This window comes from Gadus macrocephalus, chromosome 3 (genome assembly GCF_031168955.1).
Source record: "Gadus macrocephalus chromosome 3, ASM3116895v1".
Classification (NCBI taxonomy): Eukaryota; Metazoa; Chordata; class Actinopteri; order Gadiformes; family Gadidae; genus Gadus; species Gadus macrocephalus.
This window is the reverse complement of record NC_082384.1, coordinates 11,915,718-11,937,233: the sequence shown is the minus strand read 5'-3', so window position 1 is coordinate 11,937,233 and position 21,516 is coordinate 11,915,718. Positions and strand designations below refer to the sequence as shown.

Genomic DNA, 21,516 nt, shown 5'->3' with positions numbered 1-21,516 from the left:
AAGAGTGGGGCCCTGGGCCCCACTCTTAGTAACTTGTGGGGCCTTGGGCCCCACTGTTAGTAACTTGTGGGGCCCTGGACCCCACTGTTAGTAACTTGTGGGGCGGCTCAGGGGGGCCAAAGGGCCCCCCTGAGCCCTTGGGCCCCTGGGCATGTGCCCGGTGTGCCCATGCAGTAATCCATGTCCCTATGCAAAAATGCCAAATTTGGTTACCAGAAAATGGCCACTTTATTGCAGAGGCATCGTCTCTAAATATAGTCTGAATAATTGGACTTCTGCTTTCTCTCTCATTTGACTCGGAATGAGTCACTCTTTGATATCACACCGCTCTCTGTGTCATTATCTGGGACTATATGGCAGACCAGCTTCTTGTTCCACGGTATTTTGGCTATCCTTTATTTTAGTTTTGTATTGGTTAACATTAATTTAACATAAATATATGTTGATTGTTATTATTACTATCATATGATTTTATTCATATGATTCATATGAATATAATTGTATAATATATTATTATTGGTATGACGACCATGATAAGATAATTTAAGCTTTCTCTGTTTTCTAAATACCATTTACATTGTTGGGATGTATTTATACTATTCATTTATACGTGTGTTTAAATATCTCTGTAGAGAGAGAGAGAGGAGAGGACAAACTATGTATCTGAGATCAGCAGCAAGAGGATTTCTAGCTTTCCTTTTGTTGGTATCAGGTTGGTACATTTACATTGTGTGTGATAGATTTAGTTGAATTGTTCCCATGTGTAGGATGACACTCAAATTATTAAACATTCTTCTCAGAGCTCAGTGGTCCGCAACTTTCTATAGTTTCCAACTCTCAATGCATGTTGTGATCTTGCACTTCATCAGTTGAACCTCTTCATTCTCAGTGAGATGCTGTTTGTTTTTTACAGCGCTACACGGTTATCATGACTGGACAGTTACTTACACATCTAGTACGGTCTGTGCTTTAAGAGGATCAACGGTTGAGGTCAGCTGCTCCTATGAATACCCTGATAAACTGCAGAACCGCTCTACCCCGGTAGAAACACTGTGGTTTACTAAAGAAGACCACAGTCAGCCAGGGGGTCTGGTCAGCGATACAGACTATGCAGGTCGTGTTGAACGCAGCTGTGAAGAGCACAGCTGTTCTTTGTCAAGCTGCAGTGGAAATTGTACCCTGAGAATCAGAGACCTGAGACAGAGTGACTCTGCTGAGTACAAGGTCAGGTTCATCACCAACCAACCAGGCGGGGAATATACTGGAGACCCCGGAGTGAAGTTAACTGTTACAGGTGAACTCAGATTACTTATGAGTCAACTCAATGTGTGTGTGTGTGTGTGTGTGTGTGTGTGTGTGTGTGTGTGTGTGTGTGTGTGTGTGTGTGTGTGTGTGTGTGTGTGTGTGTGTGTGTGTGCGTGCGTGCGTGCGTGCGTGCGTGCGTGCGTGCGTGCGTGCGTGCGTGCGTGCGTGCGTGCGTGCGTGCGTGCGTGCGTGCGTGCGTGCGTGCGTGCGTGCGTGCGTGCGTGCGTGCGTGCGTGCGTGCGTGCGTGCGTGCGTGCGTGCGTGCGTGCGTGTGATCTGAATCATGTTGAATAACTAATTTGTTCTCAGACCTCAAGGTGAAGGTACCACATTGGATCAGATTGTGGAAATACCTGGAGTGTCAGAGTATGTGTGTTCTTTCTGATCACCCTAATTACGTCTGGTATAAGAATGGACAGCATGCAGAAAGAGAAATTACCAAAATGTTTTACATTAAAGAAGGAGACAGCGTTTCCTGTGCTGTTGAAGGATCAGAGCGTTTCCACTCCCCTTTAGTGTGTAAGTAAACTCCACAGTACACTGACATGATACAAGTTGTAATTGAGCTTAGGTAGTTAAAACGATGTGCATTATAAAAAGATAAACTGACCTGCGTGTTCAAAGCCTTCAGGCTCTGGGAACCAGAAGAAACCATCTCTGTAATGACTGGGGAGATCTTTAGGCTAACATCTCCTTTGACACATGCATAGTGTGATTAATGGAAAACCCTGCAACATAGCAGGTTTTACAGTTTTACAACATTTACTGAATAAAGATTAGCAATTAGCAATCTACTGTAGATCAAGCAAACATAGTAGTAAACTAACAATCAATTAATATTTGACTAAACTATAGCTTCTACTATAGTAGGTTTTTAGTTTCTACAATTGTAGTTTCACGTTGAACTATATCAAAATTGTTATTCCTTAAGACTACCCATCCACCATAATACTGCTGCCTGAACCACAGCTGTTATGGTTATTTCTTTGTCAGGTGCCAAAGGAATCAAAAATCTTTGCAACAAAGTGACCTACTCCACCAGAACCATGTGTGTCCTGCAAGGCACATCAGTGGACATCTCCTGCACATACAGCACATACAGAGGATTAAAACTGAAGGAGAAATACTGGTATGCATGGAGCAATAACAACGAGCCCACGGACCTCCAGAAGGACTCTGAATATAAAGGACGTGTTCAGTACCCTGTGAAAGAGAGAGGAGGCTCCACTCTGAAAATCACTGACCTCAGAGACACAGATTCTGCAGAGTACCGTTTCAAATATAAAAGTAAAAGCCATGAATGGAAAAGTGCTTTACATGGTACAACTCTGACTGTCACAGGTACTAGTGACAGCTATGTATAGTTACCCATTTATAATGATAATAATAGACAGTTATTACTCTACTCTCTCGGTGGTGTTATTATTGATGTCACCGCTTCACTCTCTTCCTTGTTCAGGCCTGAGAGTGGAGGGGGCTGCTGTTGCCCCGGTGACAGAGGGACAGAGAGTGACGTTGAGCTGTAGCACCAGGTGTCTGCTGCCTGGTCAAACCTCCTACATCTGGTACCACAACAAGGGTCCTGTGGCCGAGCCAGAGAGCACAATGAACAAGCTGGTTCTGGACCCGGTCGGCCTTCAGCATGCTGGGAGTTACTCCTGCTCAGTCAGAGGCTACCCACACCAGTCTCCCGAAGAAACACTCACCGTTTCATGCATCATGTGTATACTATGTCGTGATTAAACTGTTTCTTGTTGGCTCAATTGACTAGTTACTGGATTTACTCTTGGGTGCAATAACCCTGTTGAATCAGAGGTGGTGCTGTAACTGATGTTTGACATGTGCCTTGGGGTGCTTTTTAAATATTAACGGTATTCAATAAGGCTTCAATGATACTAGCTTAACATATTGCCATCTCCATTATACACTTGTGTATGCATTTTAACTAACACTTGTTATTATCACACCTGTTTTATAATGGTTGAAATGTAATTGTCAACAGGCGCTCCAAAGACCACCTCAGTGACAGTGAGTCCCTCCGGTGAAAAAGAGGAAGGCAGCTCAGTGACTCTGAGCTGCAGCAGTGAGGCCAAACCAGAAGCTAACTCCAGTTCAGTGGAGGAACCAGGACAGATCCTCACCACCGCTGGCATCACATCTGAGCTGGGAGGTACCTATTACTGTGAAGCTCACAATGCAATCGGACGTCATAATTCCACCTTTTTGTTCATTAATGGGACAGGTCATTTGGCCTGTGAAAAACCCACACCTTGGAAGCAGAGTATCAATGGGTCAATCCTCACAACGCGAGTCTAATAATGGCCCGATGTTGCCGTCTGTCATCTAGAGATAGCCACACCATCGTTACTCACAGCTGTCGCTTTAGGAACCACTGCTGTCTTACTGACCATCATTACCCTCCTTGTCGTCCTCTGGATGAGGTGAGATATATATTCTCTCTCCCTTTCTTCTTTGGCATTTTTTTCCTCTGTTGCTTCTTTATATGTCTGTTCTCGTCATTAGAAGAAAGATGGCATCCGGAAAAGCATCTGGACCAGCAGGAAGGCCAGATACCACAGAGGTGAGACACAGGAAGCCATATTGTTAACCCCGGGCGTACCAATACACAGTGGAAATACCCTGAGGCAATGTCTTAAACCACAAGAAGCTTTTGTGTTTAAGAAAGACCCATGAATATGCAAAAATAAAACGCTCAAACAAGAAGTGATGTTGGAGCTGTATGGTAAAACCATTATTTAGTGGTTGAGTGCTGGAGCAAAGGTAGCCAGCTCTGGGTGGAGGTCAACAGAGGGGATCTCCCTTTGTGACCGGGTGAGCTCAAAGTAGGCCACTGGTCCTTCTGGCAACTGCAGATCAGTGGGTTGCCTGGCAACAGGAGGGATGCTACCTCAAAGGGTCTCTAAACCAGAAATAAATGACTTAGAGGAACTTTAAAAAGTGTTTTTCTAAATATACTTTTTTCTGTCCGCTCTCCTTATCAGGCACTTCCTGTGTATGAGAACGCCTCAGCTCTAACCAATCGCCCGGCACCTGCAGCACAGAGACAACCCATTGAACGGCAGGAGGAACTTCACTATGGCGACATCCAACATCCACATCACTCGGAGATGCAGGAAGCGCCTCGCTGTTTGGCCGGCTCACTCGTCCGGTCGGATCAGACGCAGCAGGTTGTTTACTCAGGCGTCAACTTTAAAGGACCTGATGCTGTCCTTGAGTAAGCTCTCGATGTTTCTAGAGAAAAAAGACTTTAGATGAAAAAACATTATCAAGGAAAATACATTTCTTATTGACATGGTGGCTGAAGCTTCTTCTCCTTCTACTTTCACAGATTGACAGTCCTGCCTGTCACAGCCCCGTCAGGTTTGAACCAGTAGAGGCAGCAGGATTTAAATAATGGTTGGGCCTTGTGAGTGTGTTCAATCAAGGTGTCTCAGTCTTTCAGTTTGGAAAACACCCTGGTGAAGAAATGGGATCACTTTCATTAACAGAAGGCCTAACCTTCCCATCTGAAATATTTGAAAGCTTGAGTAAGCGAGCATAGCACTGCACTGGCCGTTTCTTCTGCCCTCTGTGGCTGCAGAAGGAGCTAAAGCAACGGGACATAATCACAACAACTTTATTTAAACCCAATGTAAACCAGAGGCTCAAACTACTAGATGTTTCAATATTTGCATTATTTTGCTCTGTTGTATGTTTTATGAAGCTTTATGAACCTGATGCACTTGCCTTTGCTTCTACTTTGAATTGCGATTCTTTCCTACATCAATAAAATAAAATAAAAATCATGGACCAAATTGTTGTCCACCGTTTTTGGGATTTTTGACAGCCGGTAAATAAATCATTCACAATCTGTATCTTTGTAATAGTCCCCATGGTCACTGACATGTTGTAGGACATGGCTGAGGTAACTATCCTTTTAAGTGGTGAACTAAATTCAGAGCAATGTGTATCACTATCTGTTACATGTATTTATCATTCATCTTAATAGCAGTCAGCGCTACAAGCCAATGTGTAATTATGAGGTAGGCTATATAAATATAGGTTGCTCTTGGAAGCCGTGATAGTGTGCTGTTGTATGCCAAAAGTTTGGTTTTAGATATCACATTTATCTGAAAGTGATATCCCTCTTTTTTTAATCTAACAGGCAAACAACCTCAAAAGCGAACTTCTCCAAAACATGGATCAACTTAAAAATGTTATGATAATGGCATTTTCTTGGTTCTTAAAATAACCTTATTTCCCTCTTTACGAGCTGATTTAAGAGGGGAGTTCTAATCATGAACCATTTATCAATCGAGGAATAAGAAATTCAGAGTAAACGCCGTTTATCCTTATGCTATGGACAGTGGGAAATAGAAATAGGCGAAAAACGATGATAACAGAAACAGACCAGCAGGTGTCGCCGTGTGTCGTGTGACCTCTTCATCACACTTTGAGCAGCCGTACAACAGCACAACAGCGCTAACAACAATTCACATCCAACACTTCAGATCCCACCTAGTGGAACAAAAAACACTTGTTTGAACCAAAGGCTTTACTTTCACCACCACATATTTCGAGCATGTTCCCCCTGGGGCTTTGTATTCGTTGACCCTTTGGATTGTCTGGCGGAGTCAACCGCACATCAATTAAGCTGACTGACGTCATTGGAGCTGGCTGGTTGACATCGATGAAGCCGAATGGCTAATAGTCGTCATTGAAGCTGGCTAACAGTTGCTATTGAAGCTGGCAAGCTCAGCTGACATCATTGGATTCTACACGACGCTGAAGTTGGCATCCGATTCGGCAGCTGGTCCACTTTAAATCGGTCCTGATTGAAAACCACTACACCTAGACTCTTCGAATCTGGACTAAATGATCACAGTGAGGCTATACATTATATAAAACATAGTTACAGATTTGTGAAACCTTTTTTTCTATTTGTGAAAATGCAATACAGGCTCATTTTAATGCTTTTTAGGGGTCCAGACTGCATTAGAATGGGTCCTGATTGAAAACCACTACACCTAGACTCTTCAAATCTGGACTAAATGATCACAGTGAGGCTATACATTATGTAAAACATAGTTTCAGATTTGTGAAACCTTTACCCTATTTGTGAAAATGCAATAAAGGCACATTTTAATGCTTTTTAGGGGTCCAGACCGCATTAGAACTGATCCTGATTAAAAACCACTACACCTAGACTCTTCAAATATGGACTAAATTATCACAGTGAGGCTATACATTATGTAAAACATATTTTCAGATTTGTGAAACCTTTACCCTATTTGTGAAAATGCAATACAGGCTCATTTAGGGGTCCAGACTGCATTGCATTTTCACAAATAGGGTAAAGGTTTCAAAAATCTGAAACTATGTTTTACATAATGTATAGCCTCCCTGTGATAATGTAGTCCAGATTTGAAGAGTATAAGTGTAGTGGTTTTCAATCAGGACCGATTTGAAGATTCTAAGTGGTTTTCCAGCCGAATCGGATGCTGCGAATCGGATGCCAACTTCAGCGTCGTTTTTCTTACCAGATCTATGGTGCTATATATATTGCTGGATACGGTCCAGTAACCAGACAATTGGTCAAACAAACAATATAACCTCCAACATAGGACGCAACTCAATGCAAAATACACAATCCTGAACCAGTATAAATTAAAAATTCAAATCCAGTAAAGCTTTTGTACAGTTTATAATTGGAAAGAAGGGAATGGCGCGTGTGTGAAAAGAAATGAGGTGAAAGCAATGTGTAGTAAGTGAACTAATACAGTAAAAAATCTAACACAACACACCACTAAGCTTGATTAATGAGCAGAAAACCGCCAATTTAAACACAGCCAAACCAAATCAAATGTGTGGTGCCTCTTTGGCAGCATAACTAATTTTTAATTGACAATAGTTGATTTGACTTTCAGAATACTATGGTGATACATCATCCATATTTATTTAGTATAAACTAATTACATTTTAATTCACTACAACAGGCAACAACATTCGACCTTTGACATTACATCTCCAGGTCGTGAGGTTAGGCAGTGATGCAATCCTCATAGCCAACTGTTCAAGGAATAGTGGAGGAATCAGGACAGTACTACCCCATCACTGATATCACGTCTAAGCTTGGAGGAAACTATTACTGTTATGCTCTTAATGAAATTGGAAGTCATAATTCCACCTTTATGTCCATCGATGTGACTGGTAATTGGACCTTTGAAATATAAACTGACACCACCAGCTGCTGTAGGAACTGTTTGATCAGTGGCCGGCCACCATACTTCAATCCTTCCTCCTCTGGCTGAGGTAAACAATCAGGTGTTATCTTTCTCTCTCTCTCTCCATTGTGGTTGATGCTGTGGCTTCCTTATTTCTCGGTTGTCTTTATCATATCAGAAAAACTTGCTTCTCCAGGAAAGCATCTAGACTGGCAGCAGAGATGTTTCTTCTCCCCTATGGTCACCAGATAATGGTACAGCTCATTCTATGTTCCTCCCCTATGGTCACCAGATAATGGTACAGGTCATTCTATGTTCCTCCCCTATGGTCACCAGATAATGGTACAGCTCATTCTATGTACCTCCCCTATGGTCACCAGATAATGGTACAGGTCATTCTATGTACCTCCCCTATGGTCACCAGATAATGGTACAGCTCATTCTATGTACCTCCCCTATGGTCACCAGATAATGGTACAGGTCATTCTATGTTCCTCCCCTATGGTCACCAGATAATGGTACAGGTCATTCTATGTCCGAGTGTATATGGACCTGGGAAATATTTCTAGACTCAGTATAGATTATAACAAGAGACACCAGCTGAGGTATTCAAAAAGTGATATTTATTCATCACATTTGTAAGAATTTTTGGCAACATTCACAAATCTTTGATTAACCATCAGAGAATCATTGATATTTAAAACTGTTAAAACTTTTAGCTCGGAAAAAATTCTCAATTGAATATTTTTTATCCCAAAAATGCATATTACAAAATTTGCTGAATGTGGAATAACAGGTGTGACCCTGAATAGCAGTTCTTTTAAATCTGAAAAACATAGAACTTTAAATCGACTGGTGTTCTTACTCTTCCCAAGAAAGAGTACCATTACATGCCATATTCACCATGACAGAATATTTTGTATAAGAGGTTAGGGAACACTAATTCAAGTATTCCAGCAAGAATGCAGAGCTAAATACAACCTAACAACTTAGTTAATAATAAAAATTGTAGCTTAACATTTTTAGAAAACCCTGAATGTTTTAATCTAAATTGGTATTTAGATAATAATTTAAGTTGATTTAGTTTCATAAGGAATGTTATCCCAGCCATTGAAATAATTATTACACCAATCGTTTACATATATAAAGGTCATCATACCATCTATGTAGGCCTATTTTCAAAAAATATATAATTATTAAATAAATGTATACGGTATATACAGACGATAAACCTTGGAATTGGGCAGTTGAAACTGCATCGGATATTTGTGAAATATGAAATTAAATAATATGACTTGCTTGCTTCTTTAAAGGTGCCGATTTGAACTCCATTATCTTATAAGATAGAACGAATATCAACACATGCATTACATGAAGAGGAAAAGTAGATGAGGTAAATCAGATTTAAATGACCTGACATCCCCTAATGGGCCGTATTTACCCAGTGGGTATCTTGGTTCCAGGCCATCTTGGTTCTATAAGTGAGCTTTTCACCATCCAGCTAGAGAAACAAGGTAGCCACCAGCCTGAGTCGTCTTCGAGCCACAAGCGTTTATGATTATTACCGAATCGTTTTGTTCAATAAACATGAGAACAAATCATATTTTACCTACTGTCTACACTTCTTTGTGTACGTGAGCTTAGCGTAATTTAATTCTGGGCACTTTCTTTGAGAATGTGGCTGACAACAAATTGATTTTCTTCAACTGTGAGTTAAAGCGGAACTTCACGTAAAGATATTTTCAAATATAACATTATTTGCTTTATAAGTGTGCTGAGAAAAAATCGTGGACTGCTGCAGCAATTACTTTTTCCAGGATTTGCTTTGGGAACAACGTCCAAAGTCCAATATTTCGGGTCTCTACTGCCGAAACTTGCATGTTGCACACCGTGATTTTCCACAACATGCAAAAGTAGCAGTATTCTCTGTAATGAAGAACTCATTCCACGAGTCAGCTCAGAGCAGGTAAATAGTATGGTTCTTCTGAAGGAATACTGCAAAGTAGGAGAGGCGCTCACATGTCTATTGTAAAAGTCGCCTCGTATCACTGAAACAATAGGTAATCATACAGCATGTTGTAAACTCACTGCCCACCCAGCACAGTGTATGGTCAGCTGACATGATTAGAAAAGACGTTAATCGAATCTGCACCGCCAGCCAGCTCGGTACCTCAAAATATATAAATATTTGATCATTATCCGCCTCTTAGCAATAGCCTCTTGAAAGAACTTTCGGAAAAACGCCCAAACACTAGTATCAAACCAGTATTCAATATTTTTATGGTTATTATTTGTATTGAATTGAGGCTCTTTTAAAAAGATCCACTGTGACATGACAAACGGGCTGTGTAGCCGCCGGCAGTACACCGGACCTCTGGTTATGCGTCGGCCATCTTGCCGTGAACCCGGAAGCGGTAGATACACGTGTAGGTCATGTGACCCCAGTTACTGAGCACCCTCAGCTCCACGTGGCGGTAGGCCATGCTGCTAGACTCCTGCAGGGGGGGCAAAAGAGGAGGAGAGAGGAGAGGATGAGGTGGGGAAGAAAGGCGCCGGGATGTCTGCGTGTATGCAAACTCCTCAGAACATTGCTCTCTGCTACAGTTTCTACGGTACGTCTCCATGGTGATGAAGGGGCCCAGAACCCCTGACGATGAGTGCATCACAGCGGCGGATCCCTACCCCCCCTTCACCCTTCACAACCCTTCGTAACCTCTCTGGGGGGGACTCACGGGTATGGTGAAGGTCTGCGCGGACTCGCCCTCCTGGTCGTAGGTGAAGTTCCCCAGCAGAGTGGCCTCATCCAGGGTGTCCTGCATGCCCTGGGGAGAGAGGCACAGAGCAGCTGAACACAAACATACACACAACGCTTCCTCACCCCTACCTGCTCCTCAACGACCTGTTCCTGAACTCACTGCAAGGCATTCCCTGCCGAAGCACCAGTGGCAACAAGCTGTACATAGTAGTAAATAGCAGTACACTGGGGGGGTATAGGTGCTGTAGGTAGGGAGTAGGAGTTACAGATTTTGTGTAATTTGGTTGTAATTCGTTGCCTTTTAGTAAAGGAAATGCTCTTTGGGAATAACATCTTGATTCTAGATCGCTCAAGGCTCTTTTGAGGGCAACTGATTGGCTCGGAGAATCCATCTTGCCTGTCAATCACAGGTGCGTGAAAGGCAACTCTTCTCAACGGCAGAGAAACACCGGGAGCCGAGAGCGATGGGAAACTTTCGCGGGGGTTTCGTTTCATTCCTCCACTCTTCTCTGCTCTGCCCTCTCTCTCTTTACAGCTCTGGAGTCTGACCTACGGCACCTTGTCCGCGGCAGTAAAGCGCAGAGCGTCGCAGGGGAAGAACCCGGTGAAGAAGCCTTACGTAGACCTGGAAGTCGCGGGGAGCAGAGTCGATGCGTCCCGTGGGCGCGCTGTAGCGGGGCAGGTGGTCCAGGGTGACGTGGGAGATGGCGACGGGGTGGGAGAGAGCCAGGACCAGGGTGCCCTGCACGCCACGGAAGGCCCAGCACCTCCCGGGGAGCAGCACGGCGTAGCCCTGCAGGGCGTGGGTGGAGGTGTGTGAAGACGCAAGTGTGTGTGTGTACGTGGTGAGATGGGCATGTGTGTGTGGTAGTGTGCATATGTAGGTGTGTGTGGATGTGGGGACAACGAGGAGAACACAGTCACGGGTTGGAGAGAGAGAGAGAGAGAGAGAGAGAGAGAGAGAGAGAGAGAGAGAGAGAGAGAGAGAGAGAGAGAGAGAGAGAGAGAGAGAGAGAGAGAGAGAGAGAGAGAGAGAGAGAGAGAGAGAGAGAGAGAGAGAGAGAGAGAGAGAGAGAGAGAGAGAAGAGATCGGATAGAGACAGACAGGAAGAAGAGGGTAGAGTCAGATAGGGACAGACTGAGAGCGAGAGAGGGCCCACCTGTATAACAGTGCGGGGGCTCTCTGATGGGTACCACAGGGGGAAGCCGAAGAGGGTGACGCACGCCGTGCCGATGCTGTAGGTCTCTGAACACCGGGTGCTCACCACACTGGCACCTGGGGGCCAGGGACATACATTGAGTGGGTGGATGGGGGTATATGTGGGAGAAGGGATGTGGTTGTTTATGCGTGAGTGAGTGTGTGTGTGTGTGTGTGTGTGTGTGTGTGTGTGTGTATATGTCTGTGTGTATGTGCAATTGTGTGTGTGTGGGTGTTGGACTACACAAATAAAAAACAATAACAACGACCAAAGTGTTCTGAGCATAGCTGTGTTGTTGTACCAGTAGGGGAATTCAGACACACGGACATCCTCGACAGGTTTCACCTGCTTATTCTGAGGCACAGGAGACAAACCTTGGGACTCCAGAGCAAAGTCGGCCATCTTGTCGGCCATCGGCCGGTCGCAGGCAGCACAGCTGCCGCTAGCACTGAGCTCGTGCTCCTGAATATGAACCGCATGCACACACATGAACAAACACGCACCCACACAAATAGAGACACAGGCACACGTCGTACAAACACTAATTAACAAATCCCATATCATTTTCTCAGTTATTAAAAGAGTGATATCTAACGTTTGCTTTGCTGTGGCAGAATACGATAGTCCCAAACAAACACACCCATTCATTCAAACACAGCGGTAGGTCACTGATGCCCCACTGCAGTTAATGTACCCTCTCTTGTGTTCCTAAGAATCCCTGATGGAGTAAAGTAAACAAAGTCATGAGGACTGAAGGTGTGACCAGCTGAAGACTAGGACCCTGTCTCCTGGCTGGTGGTGGTGTTGATGCAAACAACAGATACTAATGTTTGATTGTTCATTTTATAAAATCGGATTACATCGATTACGTAGAATATCCATCATCAGCTCTCTCTCCGCCTGTCTGTCTCTCTGTCTGTCTCTATGCCAGCCTCTCTGTCTGTCTCTCTGTCTCTGACTGTCTGCCTGTCTCTCTGTCTGTCTCTCTGCCAGCCGGCCCGCCTCTCTTGCCTGGATCCTGTCAGCGAGCCACTCCTCCAGGGCGTGCTGTAGCTGCGGGCTGAGCAGGCTCTGGTCATGGGGGGCCGGGGGCTCTGGCACGGGGCAGGGGGCCGGGGCGGGCCTCTTCTGGATGGAGGACAGCTCCTCGCTCAGCTGACACAACAACACAGGGGTTGCCACAACAACACAGGGGTTACCACAACAACACAGGGGTTACCACAACAACACAGGGGTTACCACAACAACACAGGGGTTACCACAGCAACACAGGGGTTACCACAACAACACAGGGGTTACCACAGCCCTGTCCCAACACGTCACTCATCCATGGGTCCCGTTGTTAGCGCAGGGAGGGCCTCCTTCACCTGTGTGTTGGTGGTCTCCAGGGCCCGGACCCTGAGCGTCATCGCAGTGCGGGCGCCGTCGGCGTCGGCCTGGTGGCGGGCCAGCAGCCGGCTCAGCCGGTCCACCTCCGCCTCCAGGCTCTGCTGGCCCACGGTGCCCAGCTCCTCCAGCCTGGCCCTCAGCACCTGCAGCTCTGACCGGAGCCTGGCCTCCCCCTGGTGGTCACACAGAGAACCACAGGGTGAGGGCTGGCTCTGTCTGCTCTATGTCAAGGCGGGTGCAGCCCATTTGGGTCCGAGAGTCTCGAGCATAGAGATGAACGAGGATCCTTAGCACACATGTGTCAGGTGGGAATGGATCCCGGGGCCGATTATGAAGTACATTTCAAGTCTCTCGGCTGGATGGGCGCTCTGACAAAAGCCTTTGTCATCATATCCACCTTTTATTGAACGACTCCACATGTTCCCACAGAAATGACCGTACATGACAGAGTTAAATTGACAATTTAAGATGAAGGGAGAAAGTCAAGAGTGAGAGAGAAGGAAGTTAAAATGAGGTTGATCTCACCAGAGAGTGAAGGTTCTCCTGTTTCTGCAGTAGTTCCTCCTGCGACCACACACACACACACACACACACACACACACACACACACACACACACACACACACACACACGGTTATATCACAGGGTTGTCACAAAATGGATCTGATCATTTAAATACAAGCCAACTAGCTCTCATCTCGACATTGTTTGGTTTCTTACCAGAACATTCTGCATCTTGTGGTCCACAGCAGCAGATACCAGCAGAGGATCCTGGAGCCACCATAGACAGACCATCAGCAACTTGCTACACTCCTACTTATCCTCATATAAATACTCCTCCTTGTATCAACCTCCTATTGAGCTTGATACAATGACTGACTCTGAGTCAGTCAGTAACCAACCCAGTCCGTCAGTAACCAACCCAGTCCGACAATAACCAACCTAGTCCGTCAGTAACCAACACAGTCAGTCAAAAACCAACAGTCAGGAAGTATTCAGCACCAGTTCAAACATGTGGCTCCTACCAGGGCAGCGGGTGCTGGCGGAACAGAGCAGGGCTGGGGAGCAGGGTGATTAAGAGGAGGAGGAGCCGTGGCTTGGTGATGAAGAGGGGAAGCAGGAGGTGGAGTAGCTTGGTGATGAGGAGGAGAGGAAGGAGAAAGAGCCGGGGGAGGAGGCGTGGTGAGGGAAACAGGTGGTGTTGTGATGGTGGTCAGCCCGGGCCCAGTGGCCTTGGTAGTGGTGGGGTGGAGGGTGAGAGAGACCAGCAGAGGAGCCAGGCAGTACACGCCTAGGAGGTGAGGACAGAGAAGACATGAGTTCTGGGGCTGAGAACAACACTGATGCTGCATGGGGTCTGAGGTGCCTGAAGCCCTCCCACTCTGTGGCTGAAAGCTAAACCAATAGACAGAGGTGTGGTAGACAGCAGGTAGTGAGTACAGCTCACTATCTCCCCCCGTCTCACACCACATAGGGTGATGTAAATGCAGAGTTCAGACTCAGACCAGGAGAGTTACCCAACTTTGAGCTTGAGTATCAGGGCCACTCGTCTGGATTAGCTAATTAGCACAAGCTAGCTGATGAGAGCCGCTGACAGTTATGACACAACTGAATATGCACTCAATTTGCACTCCAATCTATGCTCCTCAGAACAAATGCTTCGCGCAGACGCTAGAAAGCATTTCCAAAATGCTTTCTAATCAACAATGCTCCAGTTCGATCAGAAGGGGTGTGCTTCGTTCTGTGTGTTGAGCAAGTGGAGACATTTTGAACCTTCCTCAAATAAATAAACAGACTTTCGAACACCTTAAAGGTAACATTGTCGGTGTGTGTGTGTGTCTCAAGTGTGTGAGTGTTTTTAAGTCGAGTGTGTGAGTGTGTGAGTGAGTGTGTTGGTTCTAGGTGCATGTCAACTGCAGGCAGGAGCAGCAGGAGATGAATGGACCTGGGTCTCGACCCGGCTCATCATATTGATCACTAGAGGACGGCGACTCACAGAGGAACAGGAGGGCCAGGAGCAGAACGCCACCGATCAGCGTCCTCATGCCGGGTCGGAGCAGTCTGTCAGCTGTGGGGGGGAGAGAGAGAGAAGAATGCAGAGCTTAGGCTAAGCCCGGGCTGAATCATATCACATGCACTGATGTTGTTGCTGACCGGTTCATAGTTCAGTTCACCGTATTTACAGACATGGTGCACACTCACAAAACCCATACGTATCGAAGCCCGACACAGAAATGCAACACACACGCTCAAAACGTGTAGCCTCTACAGATATCAACACATGTACACACTCACTGTAATAGCTGTAGCTGCTACTGCTGTTATGAGCTTTGCTGGTACCAATACCTCCGGGTGGAGATGCTGGTTCCCCGCTGGGGGTACGAGGGGCCAGGTGGGTGGGGCTGGTGGTGGTGGTGGGTCTCCTGTGGGGTCCCTCGGCAGACGAGTACCCAGAGCTGTCCACGCTGGCCTGGTTCAGCAGCCGGCTGTACGAGCCCTGCAGGCCCCCGGCTCCGAAGGGCCCCAGCGACCCCGACGGTAGGCTGCGCTCCGGGGGAGCGTCAGGGCAGGGGGTGGGGGTGGGGGTCCGGCTCCGGCCCCGTGCGGGGGTCAGGGCGGGCCGCGCGGTAGGTGCGGGCGTGGGGTTGTACAGTACCATCTGGATGCTGGACCCGCCCTGGGCGGGCTCCGGGGTCGGACCTGAAGGAGACAGACAGGATGGAAGATGGCTGGTGGTAGTAGGATAGTAGAAGTAGTAGAAGAAGGCGTGGTAGGTTGTAAAGGTACTTCAAATACTGTGTCTTAATCTGCTGCAGCTACCGGTCTACTGTGTTTTGAGTACATAAAAACACACACAATATATAATATGTTTATATTATGCATCACAATACAGAAATGGACTCGATATAATCCGGACAATTTGCATCTATCTACCTATCTCTCAATTTAATTATCTACCAATCTATCTAACATCCATCTGTCTGTCTTTCTCTCTGTCTGTCTGCCTAGCTTTACCTAGCTCGAGGTCAGATCCTGATTACTACTGCAGTAACTGCAACGTGCTAGCTCAAATTGAGCATACCATCGAGGTTTACCCACACGGGCACTGCATGCTTTTACCTTGGTACTGTTCTGGTCCCTGATTGGTCCGTTCTGTGGCCGACGGCTCAGCTGTGCTGACCGAGCTGACGTTGCTATTGGCCCTGCTTGATGTACGAGTGGACGCCTTGCGAGTACCCCCCGACTTCTTCTTGAACACCCTGAGAAAGAGAGGGAGAGAGACGAAGAGAGAGACAGAGAGAGAGACGAAGAGAGAGAGAGAGAGAGAGAGAGGGAGAGAGACGAAGAGAGAGACAGAGAGAGAGAGAGAGAGAGAGAGGGAGAGAGACGAAGAGAGAGACAGAGAAAGAGAGAGGGAGAGAGACGAAGAGAGAGAGAGAGAGAGAGAGAGAGAGGGAGAGAGACGAAGAGAGAGACAGAGAGAGAGACGAAGACAGAGAGAGAGAGAGAGAGAGAGAGACGAAGAGAGAGACAGAGAGAGAGAGAGAGAGAGAGAGGGAGAGAGACGAAGAGAGAGACAGAGAGAGAGAGAGAGAGACGAAGAGAGAGAGAGAGAGAGAGAGAGAGAGAGAGAGAGGGAGAGACGAAGAGAGAGACAGAGAGAGAGAGAGAGAGAGAGAGAGAGAGGGAGAGAGACGAAGAGAGAGACAGAGAGAGAGACGAAGACAGAGAGAGAGAGAGAGGGAGAGAGACGAAGAGAGAGACAGAGAGAGAGAGAGAGAGAGACGAAGAGAGAGACAGAGAGAGAGACGAAGAGAGAGAGAGAGAGAGGGAGAGAGACGAAGAGAGAGACAGAGAGAGAGACGAAGAGAGAGAGAGAGAGAGAGGGAGAGAGACGAAGAGAGAGACAGAGAGAGAGAGAGAGAGAGAGAGAGAGACAGAGACAGAGACAGAGACAGACAGACAGGTTTTGAATAGATTACGATATTCAATATGACACTAAAATACAAGCACACACATGCGCGCGCACACACACACACACACACACACACACACACACACACACACACACACACACACACACACACACACACACACACACACACACACACACACACACACACACACACACACACACACACACACACACACACACACACACACACCCCTACCTGAGGGGGCTCTCGCGGTAGGAGATGGTTGTGACGCTGCTGGAGTCCGAGTCTTCATCTGATTGATAGTAACCACCTGACACCAGGCGGGCACTCCTACGAGACATGACTGGTAGAGAGACACAGGAAGCAGGTTGATCACTCCTTCACCGTGACCGCACCATTGCACTGTGCTGGTAATGACTGAAGCAGAGGACCGCAGGCGTCTCTACTTCCTCACACCACTAAGGAGTCCTGGTCACCTTTAAAACCTGTGCTACTGAGAGTGTCCTCCAACATAACATTCCTACCTGGCAGGGCAGCTGCTCCCCTCTGGACCGGAGGAATTTACAGAGGGCGTTCCAGGCTGCCTGGCGCAGCTTCAGTGCTGATCTGAAATGCCTGGAAGGACAGTGATAATCAACACTGCTGCAGGATAAAAAAGGACTGCGCAAATAAAACGACACCTCCCACCCAAATTGCTGTGTTTCATCTCTGTGGAGAACCAGCAGGTGATATCACAGACCATCCAACTACTAAACACCCTCTAGTGGACCTCACAGCACCACTGACAGACTGTTAATGACAGCGTATAACAGTATCATTCAGCAGCTACTTTTCCCAAAATTATTTTTTTGATATCGTATTGTTACTATAGAATTGCAATTTTATATAATTATGAGATAAGATTGCATATTTTAATACAGTATTAAAATATGCTATCTTATCTCAAAACGGTATAAAGTATTATACTTTATACCGTTGTGATATAGGTAATATGGGGGGGAGGTTGGCTTTGTTTTTTACCCTTTGTGGTGCTGTTATTTTACCTTTGTTAAATTCTTAAAAGGCACCCAGTGCAACTTTATGTAAACATTCAATGAAAAATAAACATTCAATTTCTAGTCTTTTTTACACGTAGTAAGTTTCAATAACTCCATACCATTACACATCGACATTCAAGGAGCAAAGATGAGACGTCGTTGTGTGGTGAGAACTGATAGAAAATCGTAAACAACAACAATCGCCGGTGGGGAGAAGCCATTTTTCCATTGACTGGAAGCCTGCTTTATTTATTGTAGGTTACAAAAAATAAAGAAAATGGCGGCATTGTTGTTGTTATCGATTTTCTATCAGTTCTCACCACACAACGACGTCTCATCTTTGCTGCTTGAATGTCGGTATGTAATGGTATGGAGTTATTGAAACTTACTACGTGTAAAAAAGACTAGAAATTGAATGTTTATTTTTAAGCCTCGAAAGTTGCACTGGGTGCCTTTAACTGCTCTTTCAATGTCAATGTTTATTTTCTACGCCAGTAAGGCTCTTTTGAATTGAAGTCAATGGAAAAATCAGAAAGAGAAAGAGGGAAAGTGAGAGCGAGAGAGCGCTGGTGACAAGAAGCAGCTGGAACAGCCCTAGCTTTTACAGTACCAACAGCAGCTAGCAAGGAACATTAGCCTGAGGGCAATGGGCATGATGCACCATAGCAACAGTCAAAGCTAAGCGCTATCAGAACATGGGATCTCTGACAGATGCCTTCCTAACCCTAATCTCCACCATTGGTAATCCACCTAATCTCCCTCCCGTTTCCACCGCACACTTAACACTTTTCTGAATAAGTACTGTTATTGCACAGAATATAACATGGAAACAAAACAACGAGGGATTCTTAGGAACCACATTGTTTTGACACAAAACAAAATGTATGAACAGCATTAGTTTCTAGCCTAGGCCCAAAAACCACCTCTTTGTGTTAATATTTTTATAATTTGAATACGATGTTTTGTACAAAAGAACAACATATAGGCTATGCAAAAACGCATTGAGAATTTGTTAAACCTTATTTCCTACTACCATGGCGTTGGCGTGACAACCCAAAACAAACAACCTTGTTTTAACAGGAAGCTGTGGAATACACCAACAGGAGCAGTCAAGCTCAGAGTCCTGGCCTTATTGAGAACAGCTAAAACCAATATCTGGATTATCCTATATCCTTCAAATCGATCCACCATTGGCTGGTTGAAGAAGTTAACTTTGGACACTTCATCGGTGAGCTTTCATTTAAAGAAAGGACCACAGATTCAGTTGTGCTCAGAGTGTACTGAGTGTTTTGTGTGTTGTCAGGCCGCGACCCACCTGCAACCGGAATCACGACCCATATTTTAAGGAACACTATGCTACAGTGCTACCCTGAAACAAAAAGAACGGATCAGAAAGACATGCACAGGATACCGCAAGTGCAGAAGCAGCAAGCTGTGGAGGGACAGGAAGCCAGTTGGATAGGCACCCTGACATCGTACACAAAACAACACACACATGCACGCATGAATGCACATACACACACAAACCGTCATCTGTTTTAAAGAAGGGTTAGTCAGTATGTGATTGTCAGATAGCATGATGCACACACTCACATTTTTGGGCTGAGCTAATCGTTTTTTCGATTAGGGTTAATGTCTAGGGTTGGATGTGTTTTAAGAATCATTTGGATGGGTTTCAGGTTTTTTTTTTAAAGTAAGATGTAAGATCTCGCCTACTGCGGTCTCACACAGGATTTGCTGTGTTAGTTCATCCTTCTTTCAGAACACCATCCCTTCAACCATATTCAAAGCTATACATAGCAACGCTCGTCAAGCAGTGAAAATATTTTGATTGCTTGTGACAAAGACTTTTTACAAGGCAGTGCTTGGTGAGGCCTAAAGAAAGACATTGTGTGATTAAGCACCACACATCGACTGCCTCTCTAGCCTTTCTGGTGCAGTTGTTGCCATTGCCTGTTGCTCAAGCCTTTGATCGCCTCAACATCTAGCCAAAAAGTCAAAGATGGAATTTGCAACATAATAACCTGCATGCATTACTTGTTTTTTGCTTTACTGGGAATTCATAAGAAGTTAAACATATTCACAACTACCTAATGAACCCAGTAAAAATAACCACAATAAAATGGTCACCTCTCTTGGCCAGATGTGACCAGAGAGTAAACAAGAATTTGTTAATACAGAGTGTTAACAATGCAGTAAAGAGGGTTGGTAAAGAGGGTTCAGCTGAGGATTCTACCGTTTTTACAGAAATCCACCTCAAATACATTTATCTTCGTTCTTCTTCCTCTATGTCCCCCTTTATGTCTGTCCCCCTTTATGTCTGTCTGTCTGTCTGTCTGTCTGTCTGTCTGTCTGTCTGTCTGTCTGTCTGTCTCAGCACTAGTAGTTTCATGGGTGGCATCACTGAACTTTAAAGGGTACCAAAGAAAAAGTCGTATTAGAGATCAGCACAAAGCTAACAACCAGAGTGGTGAAACGTTATTAGTCAGGTTTAGGCCCGAACACACAGTGGGCCGGTTTAGGGTGTGCGGTGAAACACATGCCTATGCACATAGAGATTACATGAGTCACCAGTGTGTATTACTGGACAACACTGCCCGGCCACATAAATAAGTAGGCTACACTACTCACAGGAAAGAATGCTGGTACAGAGTAAGCACCAACTCCAGATGCTCTCTTTCTCTCTCTCTTTGATACGTGACCCAATATGTTGCTATTGCCTACGGCCGCGGAAAGCCAGACTGTTACGGATTGGAGAATTGTAAAGGATCAAACGTATCTGTGGAGAGTGAGACCACGCAGGTTGCTTATCAACACCACCAGACACCTAGGGCGGTGCGTGATAATGAAATACGCCGGGTTTTGGGCTCACCAATGGGGCTATCAGATACTTTAAATTGCTCTGTACGGAACGGTATTATAGGCAACTACTAAAATTGAAGGCGACCAGTTATATATATATATAAATATATATATATATATGTATATATAATATACATATATATATAGCTACTACCGGAGACCTGGCAGTAGGGATGGGTTAGATGTCACCATCAAAACCGGGACTAAAGAATACCCTAGAAGCGGTTGGAAACTTACCGTGATGTTTTGTCGACGTGCGCCACACCAACGCCTCCTGAGCGGGTAACTGTCAAATACTGTCTCCTCTCGAGCTCGTTGGGAGGACGACCATCTGCTAATCGCAGCGAGCACAAACACACCTTCTACGGGCTGAAATAAAACGCCATTTCAGTTGAATCGACGACCGTAACGGTGCTGATTGATTTGTGACCGAGTGAGTTATTCATGTGTGGTTACTAGGTGTAGTACTAGAAGGCAGTGTTTTAGGGTCTGACTCTGAGGAGTCGCCGGGGCAGCTACGCTGTCTTCTGACAGTTAGCTGGAGGGCTAGGCGCTCACTCCTCCAAGTATACCTAAGTAAAGCTCCATGGCGCCCCCCAGCGGTCGTTGGTTGATATCACAATTAACTTGCTGTTCACCAGTATGCCACAAGATAGCACCATTTTACAGACAATGATTGAATTGTACGGATCGTAAGGATTGCATGATTATCAACGTCTATGAAAAGGCCCCAATATCATTGAATAAAATACTCGTTTTTTTCTTGCAATTTAATGCTAAATACTTACCTTAATAATAATAATAAAC

The 21,516-nt window shown here is 45.5% G+C and overlaps 2 protein-coding genes across 5 annotated transcripts; one reads left to right on the top strand and one right to left on the bottom strand.

Moving 5' to 3' along the window:
• The first annotated feature begins 271 nt into the window (after positions 1-271).
• LOC132454115 (uncharacterized) lies at positions 272-5,111 on the top strand. 4 transcript variants are annotated; one of them, XM_060047294.1, is made up of 10 exons: positions 272-379; positions 635-712; positions 914-1,294; positions 1,615-1,824; positions 2,299-2,646; positions 2,765-3,475; positions 3,653-3,746; positions 3,829-3,886; positions 4,308-4,540; positions 4,655-5,111. In XM_060047294.1, the coding sequence occupies exons 2-6, from the start codon at positions 658-660 to the stop codon at positions 3,046-3,048; spliced, it is 1,278 nt and encodes a 425-aa protein (XP_059903277.1). In that variant the 5' UTR covers positions 272-379; positions 635-657; the 3' UTR covers positions 3,049-3,475; positions 3,653-3,746; positions 3,829-3,886; positions 4,308-4,540; positions 4,655-5,111. The 4 variants fall into 4 exon arrangements, with proteins under 4 accessions (XP_059903277.1, XP_059903278.1, XP_059903275.1 ...); XM_060047295.1 differs by lacking the exon at positions 272-379 and having other exon boundaries at positions 386-712; positions 1,615-1,671; positions 1,765-1,824; XM_060047292.1 differs by lacking the exon at positions 272-379 and having other exon boundaries at positions 386-712.
• Positions 5,112-8,130: 3,019 nt separating this feature from the next.
• On the bottom strand, positions 8,131-21,272 carry LOC132454114 (transcription activator BRG1-like). Its single transcript, XM_060047290.1, has 16 exons — positions 20,947-21,272; positions 17,335-17,425; positions 17,045-17,153; positions 15,993-16,132; positions 15,168-15,572; positions 14,869-14,940; positions 13,898-14,163; positions 13,593-13,643; positions 13,398-13,436; positions 12,851-13,045; positions 12,495-12,638; positions 11,858-11,945; positions 11,445-11,560; positions 10,904-11,077; positions 10,262-10,351; positions 8,131-10,024 (listed from the first exon to the last, which is right to left on the bottom strand). Exons 3-16 carry the CDS (start codon positions 17,149-17,151, stop codon positions 9,908-9,910), a joined length of 2,004 nt encoding a protein of 667 aa, XP_059903273.1. The 5' UTR covers positions 17,152-17,153; positions 17,335-17,425; positions 20,947-21,272; the 3' UTR covers positions 8,131-9,907.
• Positions 21,273-21,516: the final 244 nt, after the last annotated feature.